This window comes from Oncorhynchus keta, chromosome 10 (assembly GCF_023373465.1).
Source record: "Oncorhynchus keta strain PuntledgeMale-10-30-2019 chromosome 10, Oket_V2, whole genome shotgun sequence".
In the NCBI taxonomy this organism is placed as follows: Eukaryota; Metazoa; Chordata; class Actinopteri; order Salmoniformes; family Salmonidae; genus Oncorhynchus; species Oncorhynchus keta.
This window is the reverse complement of record NC_068430.1, coordinates 27,883,353-27,900,080: the sequence shown is the minus strand read 5'-3', so window position 1 is coordinate 27,900,080 and position 16,728 is coordinate 27,883,353. Positions and strand designations below refer to the sequence as shown.

At 43.8% G+C, this 16,728-nt stretch overlaps 1 protein-coding gene across 3 annotated transcripts in view; it reads right to left on the bottom strand.

Annotated features, from left to right (window-relative positions):
• Positions 1-622: 622 nt before the first annotated feature.
• Positions 623-16,728, bottom strand: part of LOC118388459 (membrane-associated guanylate kinase, WW and PDZ domain-containing protein 3-like) — a 160,060-nt gene continuing 143,954 nt past the window's right edge. Inside the window, exons 9-22 of one of the 3 annotated variants that reach the window (XM_052526773.1) lie at positions 15,336-15,527; positions 9,847-10,464; positions 7,825-7,856; positions 7,077-7,239; positions 6,715-6,821; positions 6,405-6,597; positions 6,082-6,267; positions 5,650-5,835; positions 5,407-5,503; positions 5,098-5,206; positions 4,689-4,826; positions 4,394-4,532; positions 3,939-4,031; positions 3,634-3,783 (exon numbers count right to left, since the gene is read on the bottom strand). In XM_052526773.1, the coding sequence (XP_052382733.1) occupies positions 3,979-4,031; positions 4,394-4,532; positions 4,689-4,826; positions 5,098-5,206; positions 5,407-5,503; positions 5,650-5,835; positions 6,082-6,267; positions 6,405-6,597; positions 6,715-6,821; positions 7,077-7,239; positions 7,825-7,856; positions 9,847-10,464; positions 15,336-15,527 (2,213 nt within the window). In that variant the 3' untranslated portion in view covers positions 3,634-3,783; positions 3,939-3,978. Of the gene's footprint in view, positions 3,784-3,938; positions 4,032-4,393; positions 4,533-4,688; positions 4,827-5,097; positions 5,207-5,406; positions 5,504-5,649; positions 5,836-6,081; positions 6,268-6,404; positions 6,598-6,714; positions 6,822-7,076; positions 7,240-7,824; positions 7,857-9,846; positions 10,465-15,335; positions 15,528-16,728 lie in introns of all 3 variants that reach the window. The other 2 variants (XM_052526772.1, XM_035777562.2) reach the window with 2 other exon arrangements.

Here is a 16,728-nt window from a genome sequence, read left to right as displayed (position 1 = left end):
AGTTTCAGAAGCAAGTTCTTTGTCTCTGGCCATTATGAGCCTGTAATCGAACCCACAAATTCTGATGCTCCAGATACTCAACTAGTCTGAAGAAGGCCAGTTTTATTGCTTCTTTAGTCAGAACAACAGTTTTCAGCTGTGCTAACATAATTGCAAAATGGTTTTCTAATGATCAATTAGCCTTTTAAAATGATGAACTTGGATTAGCTAACACAACGGGCCATTGGAACACTGGAGTGATGGTTGCTGATAATGGGTCTCTGTATGCCTATGTAGATATTCCTTAAAAAATCTGCCGTTTCCAGGTACAAAAGTAATTTACAACATTAACCATGTCTACACTGTATTTCTGATCAATTTGATGTTATTTTATTGGACAAAAACATTCTAAGTGACCTCAAACTTTTGAACGGTAGTGTATATATATATATATATATATATATATATATATATAGTACCAGTCAAAAGTTGACACACCTAGTAATTCAAGGGTTTGTCTTTATTTTGTACTGTTTTCTACATTGTAGAATATTAGTGAAGACATCAAAACTATTAAATTACACATATGATAAACAAATGAAAATATATTTTATATTCTTCAAAGTAGCCACCCTTTGCCTTGATGACAGCTTTGCACACTCTTTGCATTCTCTCAACCAGCTTCACCTGGAATGCTTTTCCAACAGTCTTGAAGGAGTTCCAACATCTTCTGAGCAATAGTTGGTTGCTTTTCCTTCACTCTGCGGTCCAAATCATCCCAAACCATCTCAATTGGGTTGAGGTCAGGTGATTGTGGAGGCCAGGTCATCTGATGCAGCACTCCATCACTCTCCTTCTTGGTCAAATAGCCCTTACACAGGCCGGAGGTGTGTTTGGTCATTGTTCTCTTGAAAAACAAATCATAGTCCCACTAAGTGCATACCAGATGGGATGGTGCATTGCTTCAGAATGCTGTCATAGCCGTGCTGGTTAAGTGTACCTTGAATTCTAAATCATTCACAGACAGTGTCACCAGCAAAGCACCCCCACACCATCACACCTCCTCCTCCTCCATGCTTCATGGTGGGAACCACACATGCGCAGATCATCTGTTCAACTACTCTGCGTCTCACAAAGACACGTGGTTGGAACCAAAAATCTCTAATTTGGACTCATCAGACCAAAATAAAGATTTCCACCGGTCTAATGTCCATTACTTGTGTTTCTTTGCCCAAGCAAGTCTTTTCTTCTTATTGGTGTCCTTTAGTAGTGGTTTCTTTTCAGAAATTCAACCATGAAGGCCTGATTCACGCAGTCTCCTCTGAACAGCTGATGTTGAGATGTGTCTGTTACTTGAACTCTGTGAAGCATTTATTTGGGCTGCAATCTGAGGTGCAGTCAACTCCAATGAACTTATCCTCTGCAGCAGAGGTAACTCTGGGTCTTGCTTTCCTGTGGCTGTCCTCACGAGAGCCAGTTTCATCATAGCACTTAATGATTTTTGTGACTGCACTTTAAGAAACTTTCAAAGTTCTTGAAATGTTCCAGATTGACTGATCTTCATGTCTTCAAGCAATGATGGACTGTCGTTTCTCTTTGCTTATTTGAGCTGTTCTTGCCATAATATAGACTAGGTCTTTTCCCAAATAGTGCTATCTTCTGTATACTACCCCTACCGTGTCACAACAAAACTGATAGGCTCAAACGCATTAAGAAAGAAAGAAATTCCACAAATTATATTTTTTTAAGGCACACCTGTTAATTGAAATGCATTCCAGGTGACTACCTCATGAAGCTGGTTGAGAGAATGTCAAGAGTGTGCAAAGCTGTTATCAAGGCAAAGGGTGGCTACTTTGAAGAATCTCAAATATAAAATATATTTTCAATTAACACTTTTTTGGTTACTACATGATTCCATATGTGTTATTTCATAGTTTTGATATCTTAACTATTATTCTACAATGTATAAAATAGCAAAAATAGAGAAATACCCTTGAATGAGTAAGTGTGTCCAAACTTTTGACTGGTACTGTATATCTATATTAATCTATAATTTCAATAAATTACACATAGGTTATCATACACATGGTAAACAATATCTCAAACCACAAGTTTCTGGTCTTTTGTAATGATATATTTTGTATTCACGAATCATATCTATTGTCTTAGAACAGTCTAGAATCCTTCGTAAAGCTAATGCTTTCTGAATAAAGTCTGAAATCTCTACATGGTTATAAGGTCAGAACTTCGGCATCAGTATTTTCACATCAGGTGAAAGGATCATACTCAGTGGAGTGGTAAAGGCGTGCAATAAAATAAACGCATGGACTGCATGCAGTTGAGCAAATCCCTTGGGAAAAGAGTGCCATGTGAAAAGGCCAATCCCAAGGTGCTTGCTGTAGATACCCAACATGAAAATAAAACCTTTACTGACAGCTTAACTTTGTGTGTGTTAAAGACCTTTCTGCTTGGTCGCATATGGGATAATAATTGCATTATAATGGGTGAAGTATGGTTAGTTTTCATTGCACAAGAATAGGCCCTAAACATTCCAAACATGCGTATGGCCCAGATCAGAGATGTCTGAAGCAGCACACGAGGCAGGAAGAGAGTCCTCTTCACGGACACAGATGGACATGACACATGGCCGATAAGGTTGCCTGCCATTCCTCGTCCATCCCTCTCGTTGGAGAAAGAAACAGACCAACAATATACAGCATGTTGTGGTACAGCTCAAGTCTGTGTATTATGTGTCCACACAGTGTTGTCCATACTGTATCAGTAAGGGGGATTACGCAGCACCACAGCCTGGGAGAGGATTCTGGCTGAGCTGGGGACTTTCCAGGGGCCCGGGCTAATCTGACCCTTTTGGTTCAGAGTATCCTGCTGAATGGCATTTGGAGAGGCCTGTGTCTTTTATACTATTTTCCTCTGTTGTAGAGGCCTCATAATATTTTCTAGTCTTTCCCTCTTTTAAGGAAGCCCCTATGTATTTTTTGCTTGTCTGCTCTTTGCGTTTTTCCTTTTCTCCATCTTGAGGTTTACTCTTCTCTAGAGTAACTTTTAGAATATCTCTCCATGCCCCTGTCTCCATAGGGGTTGGCATGTGATGTCCTGCCTCTGTCCCCACTTTCTTTTCAATACTGACCTGGCCATGGGCAGCCTTGGTCTTTCCCGTTATCCCTTCTCTCTCCTGTGTGCTTTTCCTGCCCTTTGAATCTCCCCTTTTGCTGTTTTTGTTTTCATCAAAGGGCTCCTTGCTGGAAAGCTCCTTTGATGTGCTCTGCTGTACCTGCAGCTGGCTCGAGGCTTCCTTTCTTTTTCGAGAAGACTTCTTGGGGCTGGGTGACCAACTTCCTTTCTGGCAGTGGGACTTCCTGTTTTTGCTTGGCTCTGCTGCCTGTCCCTTCCTTTCAGACTTTTTGGGACTCTGTGAGTGCTCTTTGGCTTTAGGGAATGTTTCACCTGTTTTCTTTGGGCTGCTGGGCTCCTTGGAGTCTTTAGACCTGGTATGACCTGGTTTGACCTTATAGAGGTTGATCTGCTCAGGGGTGATGGGAGAGAGCCTGTCAGCCTGCCTGTCTGCCCACTCTCCATTCCACTCCACTGTGCCAGTGCCCCTGCTGCACTGGGGGTGGAGCGTTCGGTGGGACAGGGAGTTCCAGTCAGGGGTCTCACTGGTGAAAGAGGAGGAACCTGAGGTGAAGGTGCAGGTGGAGAATGGAGAAGCGAGAGGGGATGTCTCTGAGACAAGCGCCTCTCTAGGAAAGCTTGTGGATGAAGTGACAGTTGGATCCAATTTACCTAGAAGTAAAATAAGTGATTACACAGATGTAAAATATTTATAGAGTGGCTCACAGATCCTTATGAAAATAACAAGTAACGTACAAGAGCAAAATTCAGATGAACTAGTTTAGACAGATGAAAGGAGGAATCAAGAAAGAAATTATAGGAATTACCAAGGTAAAAGAGGACAGGCCAGTAAAAACAGTGAAGTGGTTAGTGGTGGTGATCGTTTGAGTAATAGCACACAGTAGAGGGGACGCAATCACCTGCAACAGGGGGAGGAGAGGAAGTGCCAAGAGTAAGCAGTTGTATATAGACAGCAGAGGACTCCATTCATGAAACATCCCCGACACAGTTAGGCACTCAGTTTGGGTGACATTTCACATTAAGGGTACAGTACTTTAATTAACATAAATGAATGAAATAGCCAACAGAGATAGCTAAATCATTAATTAATGTGTTTACAAGACATTGCTGCGTCAGTTCATGTTAATTAGCGCACCCTTGTTAAATGCTAGTAACATGTTATAACTCGCAACAACAAACAGGGATATTCAAACACCCTGCATCTCATACCACAAAAGAGGTAAATATTATCTTCTAGATCTAGACTTCTGTGTGTACTTACTGTTGTCTTGTACCAGACCCTGCCCTGGCCTTAACAGGAGCAGCACTTTGCTGCCTCCAGCCTGGATCAGCTCAATGGCGCGGGTATGGGTGATCCCCTGGGTCGGTTCTCCATTGATCTCCACTACCTGATCCCCCACCTGCTCATACAGGCACAATCTAGATGATCAACTCCTCAATGGCAACAAAATATGTAATTAGTCTTTTATAAGACATGACAGAATCTTGATATCATGAATAGTCTAGTAACAGTCATTTGTGTGGATGTTTCCTAAGGCACCGGGGGTCAGACTTACATGGATCCTGCTGTCCAGCAGGGCAGGCCCCTCCTCAGCCAGTCTCAGGATGTACAGGCCCATGTTGTACTCTGTCCCTCCCCTCAGACTGAAGCCAAAACCCCGGGACCCCCGGTCCAGCTCCACCGTGATATAGCCCTGCGTGGCGCATGCGTACACACACACATATGTACACACACACACATATGCAAACACACACACTCACATGCACGTAAGCACATGCACTCACACACACGCACGTATATGAACACACACACAAGCACACACACAAGCACGTACACACACGTTATAACTTAAGTTATAACTTAATGCAGTTTTTAAGAGTTAAGAGTCATATATTATTTGATTGATGTAAAATCTCTAAAACACCAGATAAAAACAATGACAGTAATAATGGTCTGAGCCTTGCCTGTCTGGGGCCTGTAACACACATTGTTCCCTGTTCGCTCAGAGGCAGAGTTTTGTAGTCGGCCCAGGTGACTCCCTCCCTCTTCTCCTCCTCCAGATCTAGGTTATAACTAGAACAGACAACAGCATTCAGTAACACTATGTTATATCTTCAATAATGTACAGCAGTGTCTCCGCTGGGGGCACAGAGAACAAAGACATTTGAATCATTAAGATGTTGTGTCAGACATAAGTCTCTGGGTTGTTCTGCTAAATGCTGAAGCAGGGGTTTAATCCGTGTCTTGGTGTAGTAGTGAGATCAGGACCTTACCGCTCGTCATGCATAGCTGACCTCTGACCCATAGCTCTGTGATGAGGGGCGGGGCTCTGCTTGGCTGAGCTGGCACCAGAGGGAGGGCCCTTGTATTCTGGAACAGACAAATACAAGTCACAACATTATGATAACACAAACACAAAACAACCATCCCACACAGAGATCATTGGTATATGACTGGGAATACTAGGGAAACCAACATAGTCCCATCCCATGGATGACACTTCTGGTGAAGCTTACCGTCCTCGGGAACCACAGTAAGGGTGACAGCATTGCCAGCATCCTTGATGAGCTGAACGATGTCATTGTGAGACAGCCCCACGATGGACCGCCCGTTGACCGCTGAGATGCGGTCGCCTATATTCAACAGGCCACAGCGGTCAGTGGGGCTGCCTTCGATGATGCGTCCGATCTTATGAGGGATCACTGCAAACAGAGAGATATCTAATAATAACACACCCATCCCACCTGATGGATTCAGTCAGAAATATACAATAGGTATTTAAGGGACTATATTACTCAATAGTAAAGAAGTAATAATCTTTTCACAAGAAGAACCTTCAAACTCTGTTCCCGGATAATTTGGGTGATGATGCTATAGAGGAGAGTGGTGTGTGTGTGGTTGTGTCTGAGATAAGCAGTGCTAATGTTGGACATCGGGTCCATTCTCACCCCCTAGCGGGGGCTTGCTCTTGGAGGTGAGGATGACGAAGCCGAAGCCCTCGCTGTCCTTGCGGTGGAGGGTGATGTCGAAGGACTCGTGGTCCAGCACACTGGGCATCTGGATACGAGGGAGTCTGGGGGAGCCGTTCACCAACACTGGAGCCATGTGGAGCCCTGCCTCCTCCTCAGTCATATCTGATTGAAAAATGCACGGAGAGTATAGACTGAAATGCAGTATCAAATACATAGATGGCGTGTGTGTACTGTATGCAAGTGTGTGTGTGTGTTAGAGATCAAGGTGTAGAGGTTCCAGGCAGTCAGTGAGTGCTCACCTCTGTAGATGACTTTCCGACGCACGGTCAGCATGACCTGACCATTGCGGGCAGCGTTAGTCATCAGGTCCAGAACCTGCTTGTGGGAACGGCCCTTGACCATGATTCCATCGATGCCTATGAGCTCATCACCAGCCCTCAGGCGTCCATCCTTCTCAGCTGCACCAAGGTGCACGATGGCACCAATATACACCTGTCAGAGAGTTACACTTTGAGTCAGAAACACTGTCCATAGAAGACACAGTAGGCAATAGGCTTTCCTAGGTGTTGAAAATTAACAAAGATAATCTAACAGGGAGGAAGTTCATACTTCGGTACTCACTGGCTGCTCTGGACCTTCTCCTCCCAGAACACGGAAGCCAAAGCCAGTCTCCTGGTCCCTCTTGATGAACACATCCAGGTCTTTGGTGTGAGGCTCTGTGGACAGGGGTTACTGTGGTTAGATAGGGTATCATAGAGGTGAGCACCACTCAATCATCTGGTCAGCAGGGTGAACTCACAGGCTTATCTTGCAGCTCACATTGATACTGTATTCACAAATGTAGGATGACCCTTAACAGATGGTCACAAATGGAACACTGGCATCCATTACAGAGCTATGGATGGAAAAACTGAGCATAGGAGTACTAGGCCTGCTCAGTCTGTATGTGTTGCTATAGTATGTGCACTCACGCTTGCTCTCCAGCAGGGCCTTGGACTTGAGGTACATCTCTGTGGCGTCTCGTTTGGGGGAGTTGTTGTGCAGGGTTGAAGTGTTGGAGTGGAAAGGGAGGGCCTGGGGGGCAGAGTCTGTGACACAGTCCAGAGTCTCTGTGCTAGATGTAATTTCCTGCCTCTGATGGGGCCACAGGGCCACAGACAGCGCAATTAGAGCACATTAAAGACCACACAGTCTATGTACATCTCATTACCCAGACACATAGCACAGGATGTAATGGTGATTGAATACTAAAGGAACGAAAGGTCATTCCACCGCAGGCTCCCGCATTGCTTTCACATTACCACCTCAAGCTCAATAGTAAACCAAAGGCCGATGGAATTTTGAATGTAATTTACCATTCACAGGCTAAAAAAGAGTTCCCTATGGCGCTGACAGGTCTATTCTGTTGAAAAGGCCAGCTTCATCTAAAGCTGTCATACTAATATACAATATTATCTAAATAGGCTATGTGCTTCATTACCATTGAAATCCCCAGACAAAAAAAGGAATGCTGAATAGAAGTAATTAAGACCATTTTCAAAACAAACATAATCAATATTCAAATGTATAGTTATCATTTAATGTGATGCATTGGGGCTTGCTGGTTATTAACTGCTTTCCACTCAAGGACAAAATACTTTAATAAGAAAATGGGGGATAAGCGTCTGGGCACACAATAGTAAAACACAGAGTATTATAAAAGTGTTTTCTTTTACTCACAGGTTTCAGGCTCTTCACAGGAGATGTCTGACCTGTGAAAAACACAAGGGGAAGGTTTCCAAAAAAAAGTACTAATGAGACATCAACCAGTAGATGGCACTGTCTACCTAACGGAGAACGAGAGCAGTGAAGGAATAACAGTTTCAATAGTCTAGACTCAGGAGGTTTAAAACAGTGTTGTAGCCTAATCCATCAAGAAGTATGACATCACTGTGTTATTAAAGATAAATAGGAGATATGTACATTTGAGAGAGGGGACCTACATGAGAGAGGACTAGCATAGTGAGCGAGACAGAGAGAGACAGAGAGAGTCATGCATAAAATCCAATGAACAATAATGTTAACTGTACAGTACACACACACATGTTCCATCTCTCACGCTCAGATTGTTCCCACTGTTAATATAGCTCCAGCATTAAATTGATTCACGAGCAGGCACCTCTCTGGAAGCCTAAAGGGGATGCCGGTTCAGTCTGAAAAGTGTGATAGGGTTTATGGACCCTGATGTAACCAGGAGAGCTAGCTCAATTCTTTTGTTCCGATGTGAAGAATCTAACCCAAGGACTGTCATCAAGAACATATAAGATGATAAGATGAATTCAGTATCTTCACTCGCTCTTTCAATTCAATTCAAAGGGCTTTATTGGCATGGGAAACATATTTTTACATTGCCAAAGCAAGTGAAATAGATAATAAACAAAAGTCAAATAAATAATACAAATTAACAGTAAACTTTACACACAAAAGTTCCAAAAGAATAAAGACATTTCAAATGTCTTATGTCTATATAGAGTGTTGTAATGATGTGAAAATAGTTAAAAGTACAAAAGGGAAAATAAGTAAACATAAATATAGGTTGCATTTACAATGGTGTTTGTTCTTCAATGGTTGCCCTTTTCTTGTGGCAACAAGTCACACATGTTGCTGCTGTGATTGCACACTGTGGTATTTGACCCAATAGATATGTGAGTTTATTAAAAGTATGTGTCTCTAATATGGTCATACATTGGCAGGAGTTTAGGATGTGCAGCTCAGTTTCCACCTTGTTTTGTGGGCAAGCCTGTCTTCTCTTGAGAGCCAGGTCTGCCTTTGGAGGCCTTTCTCAATAGCAAGGCTATGCTAACTGAGTCTGTACATAGTCAAAGATTTCCTTAATTTTTGGTCAGTCACTGTGGTCAGGTATTGCTAGTTAGCAATTGCGCTAACTCTAGTTAGCAACTTCCTTCAAACTGCACGCAGAGACATAAATGTATCCACAAGTTCATCTGACTATGGGGAAGCAGAAAAAATACTTTATTGTCAAAATCCCGAAGTGTCCATTTAAAGGGCCATGGATATAGAAGCATGCAGAAATTCTCCGTGCCTCCGATGATGATCAAAGCAAATCCGAGCTCATCGACTTGTGTACCATTTCCCCAGGGCGACTGGAGATGGATGTGTGAGACGTTTGAAGGGTGCTTTCCCCTCCCTCTCTCCCCAGGAGCAGAGCAGACAGAGACCCGTGCTTATGCAACTTCCCTTCCCAGGCCTGCAACAGACTGCAGTATGATTGCCTGACAGAGAGCCTTAGTAGAAGCTGTGAAGCAGCCTGAAGAGATACAGTATATATCCTGTACAGGGATATGTGGTAGAGATCTGTGCATACAGAGGTGTTTATGGGAATATGTGAAAGGTATATTTGACAGGAGAGTTGGGTTGCATATGGTGACTCTACAATTGTCATTACTACGTGATAGTTTATGCCAAAAAAGCAACAGTCCCTCATGTGTTCACCTATTGCAGACATAGTGACATCACCAAGATACCATGCCATAGTGTGTGTACATGAGTGGTAGTTGATCTGATCTCTCACCTCCTAGTATCAGCACATTGACCTGACTCACCAAGGACACTGAAGGTCACATTGAGAAATCACTGTATCACACTAATGCTGCGGCAACAGTGATGTCGCAGCAGTAGGAACAGGCATAGTGTTGGTGTTATGTAACCACAAGGCAGTGTTAATAAGACACTGTGACTCACCTCCTCTGAGCACCAGCACATTGACCTCGCTCCCCACCTGTAGGTCTTTGAGGATGTCCACCACCTGGGCGTGGCTCAGAGTCTGAACATTCTGACGGTTGATCTCCTTGATCACGTCCCCTTTAAGCAGACCGCGGCACCACTGGGCGTCTAGGATCATCTTCACCTTCTGGCCAAGGGGACAGTCTGCGATGGCAAAGCCAAACCCTCCCGGGCCCTTCACCAGGGGCACGCTCACCAGCTCGGGCTGCAGCAGGCCTGTTCCCCCCTGCTCAGAGAGCCTCCCGTTGGGCAGCGCGGCCACCATGGGCCGTCCGCTGGCGTCGGTGGTGACATAGTGGAGCTCCTGGGAGGAGCCGTGCAGCACGTCGCCCTTCACCAGCAGGGGCTGGCCATTGATGAGGGGCACGGCAGTCACCACCTCGCCCCCCTGCAGGGACGGAGGAGGTGGGGGAGGGGGGTTCTCGGTGTCCTCAGCCACGTCTGGGGGCAGCGGGTAGCCGCGGCACAGCACCATATCAACATACTGACTTACTGGGATGGACTGGAACATCTGCACCACCTCAGGGTGGGTCTTCCCCAGCACACATTTCCCGTTGATCTCCACGATCACATCGCCTGGCGGGGAAAACCACAGAGGGAGAGAAAGGAGAGGAGAGAAAGGAAGAAGAGAGAAGGGTTGGAGAGAGAAGAAACAAGCCAAAGCAAACAGTGAGAATATACAGACATATCCATGGGCAATGTAATGATTGTTATGGCAATATAATAGCTTGATAGCTGGATGAGTGTCCTGTTTGTAACGGACTGAATTGACCATTCGCTAAGTCCAGCCCAGAATTGTGGGCAACCAATCGCAGAGCTCCAATGGATATCAACTGTCGCCGAGTCCGAAACCTCCCACAGGCTCACGTTTAAATTGCATGATAGCCAGTGAGGGCTACAGCAAAAACTGAGTTTTATTCAAACTATAAATGTCTAAATGGCTAAATAATTTAACAGTGCACCAGGAGTACTTGCTATTGTGATTCCTGAAATGCAGAGCCTGTTGGAGTATTTTTCTAATCCAAAATTATACCTTTGTTACATTGTTTGTTAGCTCAGCAGTTTAGCTAGCTTTCAGTCTCCTTAAATAAAATAGTCCTTTAGCAGACCCTCTTATCCAGAGTGATTTACAGGAGCAATTAGGGTTAAGTTCTTTGCTCAAGGGTATATCAACCAATGTTTCTCGGAGTCGAACCAGGGACCTTTCGGTTACTGGCCCAACGCGCTTAACTACTAGAATACCTGCCGCCCATTGACCAACAAACGTTGCCAACACTAGCTAGCTAGCCACATAATATAGCTTGTATTCTCAAAATGTATGTTAGCTAGCTAAGTTAGCAATGATGTGAATACTCCCATCTGCTGTCAACATCAGGATACAATTTGAGAGTACTACAGTCAACTCCATCAGTGATTATAGCTTTGACTGCAAGCTGAGAGTGAATTCAGAGCCATTTGGTGGTAGCTACACTAGCTACAAACATACTTTTACCAGGTTTCTGTGTAGCAATTGTAATGACAGTCCACCACAACATACCCAAGAGTTTCCTGATTAGCAAGTGGAAGTCTGTGTTTCATTTCCTTGTGTATTAGAAACACAGTTTGAGATCATTGTGATAGTTGCCACCCCATCTTTTCTTCACGTTCATTCATCCTCCCATCTCTCCCAATCAGGGGTTTGGCTCAATTCAGAATTGAATTGAGAATGCCTCAAATTTCTATTAAATTATTGAATTTGAATTGAAGTAGTTAATAGGATACAGAAATCACATTTTAATTTGAATGAAAGGAAATGTAATATATAAACATATGATATATAGAATTCAGTGAAACTCAAATGCCTCTTCTATTCTATATTAGGTGTAGTCTATACAAATATGAAATCAAATTGTATTAGTCACATACATATATCGCGGGTTAGCGAAATGCTTATGTCCCTATCTCCAACATTACAGTAATGCCTAACAATACCTAACAATACACACAAATACCAAAAATCTAAAGAAAGGAATCAAGAAATATAGAAATATTAGAACGAGCAATGTCAGAGTCTGTGATATAAATATATATGTATATGATGGTGTGTATAGACATAATGGACAGTATATAACTAGAAAATGTGTGTTCAGCATTAGTTATAGAGGATGAGCCTTGACAAGAATACAGTGAAGAGGTGAAGAGGCTGGTATTTGGGTGGCTGAGGTCCTTGATGGTCTTCTTGGCCTTCCTGTGACACCGGGTGCTGTAGATGTCCTGGAGAGCAGGCAGTGTGCTCCCGGTGATGCATTGGGCTGACCACACCACCCTCTGGGCCCTGTGTTTTCCATACCAGACGGTGATACAGCCCGACAGGAAGCTCTCAATAGTATATCTGTAGAAGTTTGTGAGGGTCTCAAGGGCCAAGACAAATTTCTTCAGCCTCCTGAGGTTGAAGAGGCGCTATTGCTATTGTGCCTTCTTCACCACACTCTCTGTGTGGATGGACCATTTCAGGTTGTCAGTGATGTGCACGCAGAGGAACTTGAAGCTTTTCAGCCTTTTCACTGCGGCCTGTTGGATGTGGATCAAGCCATGCTCCCTCTGCTATATCCTGAAGGCCACGATCAGCTCCTTCATTATGTTGACGTTGAGGGAGAGGTTATTTTCCTGGCACCACTCCACCAGGGCCCTCACCTCCTCCCTTGTACATTAAGCATATTGTACTGTAAAGATCTTGTACATAAAACATCAAACATGTTGTTATATCAAATATTGTTTACATTTTTTTATTAAATTAATGATCAAGGGAAACAACCTGTATGCTATTATATCTCATTTATCACTTACATTTTGTTTGAAATGGGGGAAGTACTACATTTAACCCTCAAGTTGACCCTGAGGCCTTCAAAACGAAGCCAAACAAATTAAATGATTGATGGGACTGGAGCAGAAGGTGGATTTCTGAGGAGGAATGAAGGTGGAAAAAGAGTAAGACGAGGTTGAAGAGAATGATTAAAGCAGAGGTTGAAGTTAAGTTTGAGGAAGATGGCGATAAAAATGGAGATGGGCTGTCGAAAGAAGATTGGTGTCAAGTGCAAACAAAGTGAGCCGAGCACCAGACCGAGTTCTGGAGGTGAATTGGAAGTGAATGAGGGCTAGCTAAGTGAGGTGGAAGGCGTGCTGAAGAGCTCGGAACCTGAGCCTGGCATTGATGGACGTGATAAAGAAGAATATGGTCCAGTAGGAGTGACATTTTTGGAGAAAGTGGATTCTTGCCTTTTGGCAGATCCGTTTGTGGTTTCAGGGTGGGTGGGAAAGGAGTTGGCTGCAGTTGAATCAGTCAAAGTAACCTGTAGTGGACTTCTGATATTTGTTTGTGCTCCATGTCACACCACTTGGATTGAGATCTGTTTCTTGTTTTGTGCTTAGGAATATGGCACCATTGAAAAGAGTGATTGAAGTTGAAAATTACATTTACATTTAAGTCATTTAGCAGACGCTCTTATCCAGAGCGACTTACAAATTGGTGCATTCACCTTATGACATCCAGTAGAATAGTCACTTTACAATAGTGCATCTAAATCTTAAAGGGGGGTGAGAAGGATTACTTATCCTATCCTAGGTATTCCTGGTGTTTGTGACGCCCCCGCCATTTGGTGCGACGCAGCAAGTAGTGAGCGTGGTGAAGCAGACTCACTGTCAGTCCTTCTGAATTTTTACCTTTTAGTCTGAGTTTTTACCTGACAAAGTCATGTTTGGATATATCAGTTATCCTATTAGAGATTTTGTACTGAATCCACTTTGCTGTTTCAGTTGCAATGTTTATGGTCATGTTGCAGCAGTGTATAGGAGGGAGATTCCAAGATGTGGGAAGTGTGCAGGAGGGCATGGGACAGAGGACTGTGTAGTTTCGATGGATACAATTATGTGTGTCAACTGTAGGTGTGCCCATGTTGCTAGGAATTGGAGGTGTCCGGTACAAGAGCGGCAGTTTGAGGTGGCCAGAGTAAGAATAGTGCAGAAGGTGTCGTATGCTGAGGCAGTGAAGAAAGTAGAGATGGATGGATGAAGGGTGAGGGGATCTGGAGAGGATCCCTGTGAGTAGTAGATCTGTGCTAGCATAGAGGGATAGGCCAATGACTGATATATGCTTCAGTAAGGTTGGATTCTTAGCATTCATAGCAATGGTTATCAACTGAGAACGTAAATCACAGTTGTGGTGGCAGCTGCAAAGTAGTATTTGGGTACACAAGATTTAACTTCAGAAGAGTTACAGGGTGTGTTGAGTGGTGATGTCCCGTCCTCTTAGGTCGCTGGCAGGAGCAGATAGGGTCAAAGTAGTGGAATGGGGTAGTGGGTTTTTAATTATTATTTAGTGGTATATATTTTGGTATCACAAATGTAACGTGATTGACTAAACACTACCGCACAATAGGTTGCGGCATGCACAAACAAAATGTACGAATGCCATGGTACCAAAGAAGAAGAAGAACTGATTGGTGGAAATGAAAATGGCTATTCTAAGCACTAAGGTTAAGATAGTATATTAACATTGTTTCCAGAGAAAAGTGATATATTCTTTGGTATCTGGAAGTGTGACCTGTCAGATTCAATGAAATTCTCATATTTTATGACTGAGTGGAATTTATTTGAATTGCACTGAATTACATTCTACTTCCTGCCACTCAAACTAAAATTCTACATCATGTGGAGTGTGGTCAATTCAAATTTTAACTCATGAGTTGAATGGGAGTCAATTCCATAATTATGAATTGATCGCAACCTTGCTCCCCATCCCTTTCATATTCTGTCCTCCTTACCTTCTTCCTCCCTGCCTATTCCCTCTCTCCTCTGCTCCCTCTCTCCATTGTTCTAACAGACTTCAAGTTGTGGTGCTTCTAGCCAGGCAAATCATTATTGCATGTAGGTGAGAGCTGTATCCTTTTACATCTCACCCTGACAGCTGGCTCAGAGAACAGCAACTGCCAGCCCCTCTCAGCTCACACAAGAAAAGCTGCTGAGGATGCAGAGCCCCAGACAGCATCAAAGCTAAAGGAAGATCAGAGTGTGCAACAAAGATACTGGGCTACACACAAAATGCACCATAACCTGTCTCTCTGACATAGCCGCGGAAAGTCGTTAGGGGTTGTGGGGGGAATGTTTGCACAGTGCACTACTTTTGGGAAAAAATGTCAATTAAAAAGATGTATTAATAATAAAAACAAATATATATTTCAGGGGGTGCTACAGCACCCTCAGCAGCAATATTTCCAGCATCAATGCTCTCTGCCTAAAATGATCACCTTGAACAGAATTTCTGCTCTCCCTTTCACTGTATCTCTTGGGGAAGTGTTAGTGTAAGTACAGCCCCTCTATAGGGACCAACCAGGTTTTTATTAAGTAGCTGCCTTTTGAGCTGGTAAAAGTGTGTGGCTCCGCACAGGGCAGTGCAGCAGTGTACTTCTCACCGGAGGAAATCTTGTTGTCATGGGCAGCAGGGCTGTCGCTGAGGACGTTCTTCACCTGCAGGAACTCGTCATGGCGGTCGCCTCCTATGATGGTAAAGCCAAAGCCCTGGGAGCTTTTCCTCAGAGCAGTGTGGAACATCTCCCCCTGCAGCTGGGACGGGTCTGGGGTGAAGCCTGACGCACCCCCCTCACCTGCAACGTAAGTATGTCACAGTGGGAAAGTTAGAGGAAGTTGCATAACTAAATAAGGCGTTAAAACATCAACATAGTAACAAAGTAACAACCTTAAGACCAATGTAGTCGCAATAGTCACATTTGCTTTGACTAAAACACTGCCCTGTATGATAACTAAAACAGTAACAGACAAAAGATTATAGCGTTAGTAGCTACATTATTTGTCTGATGTTCATTGTGGGATTCATTAACATGCTGTGGATTCAAACAGTGACATAACACCTCTGGAATTGTTCAGTAGGCATGAGGTCCTTTCTCATTTTCTCCCTATAGAGCCAGTGAGTCAGAAAAATAAGTTTGGAACAACATGAGGTCATTGGCAGCATACATACGACAGTGGACACACAGTCCAGTAAATAACAGGCTGTCAGAGGTATACTGCATTAAATGGGCCAGCTGAGCGTTTCCCTCGCTGGCTTTACTGTCCTATCAGCACTTTATAATAGAAGCATACCATCTTTTCTCTCTGCTTGACTGTCTCTACCTCTGTCCAGGCTAAGGTGGATTTGAGACACATTCCAGTCCTATATGATGTAGCAAAGCAGCCCTGTGCTGACTGTATGGTACTGTATGGCCCATAGAGACATTGAGTGAAATAAAATACAGTGTGGATGGACTCTAGCTGTTGTGTTCAATGGATCAAGAGAATCTAATTTACATATTCACAGTCAAATTGCTTCTCGGGAAGGGTGTTTAGAGTGTTTATCCGACTGGATAAAAAAATATATAATTACGTCCGCCCCACTTCTAAAACCAAAGTTGCACCCCTGGGTCAATCCAAGATGAGGTATGATGAAATGGTCTCCACTCAGCTCCCTTGGATGGTAGACACTGCAGATGAGCCTCTGTGTTGCATTAGATGCTCTGGGAATCTGTGGGCTTGGAGTATTGTAACGGGGGAACTCTAGCCTGAGGTGCAACTGCTGTTGTTTTGGGTACATCATAGCAACCGTCTGACAATAGTCTGGTGCAATCACAGGGTAGATTACTATCTCAGTCCCTCCCCACCTGGCTAGCAAGTAAGCTAGTTGAGAGATGGCCCTAAAGATGTGCTGTTCCAACAGCTGTCACGATTTCTAAGAGCCGCTCCCCTTCCCTCCCTCCTCTCAACCAACCCATATGTGTAAGCCTCGGCAGCAAAACATGACTGTCAATCTGT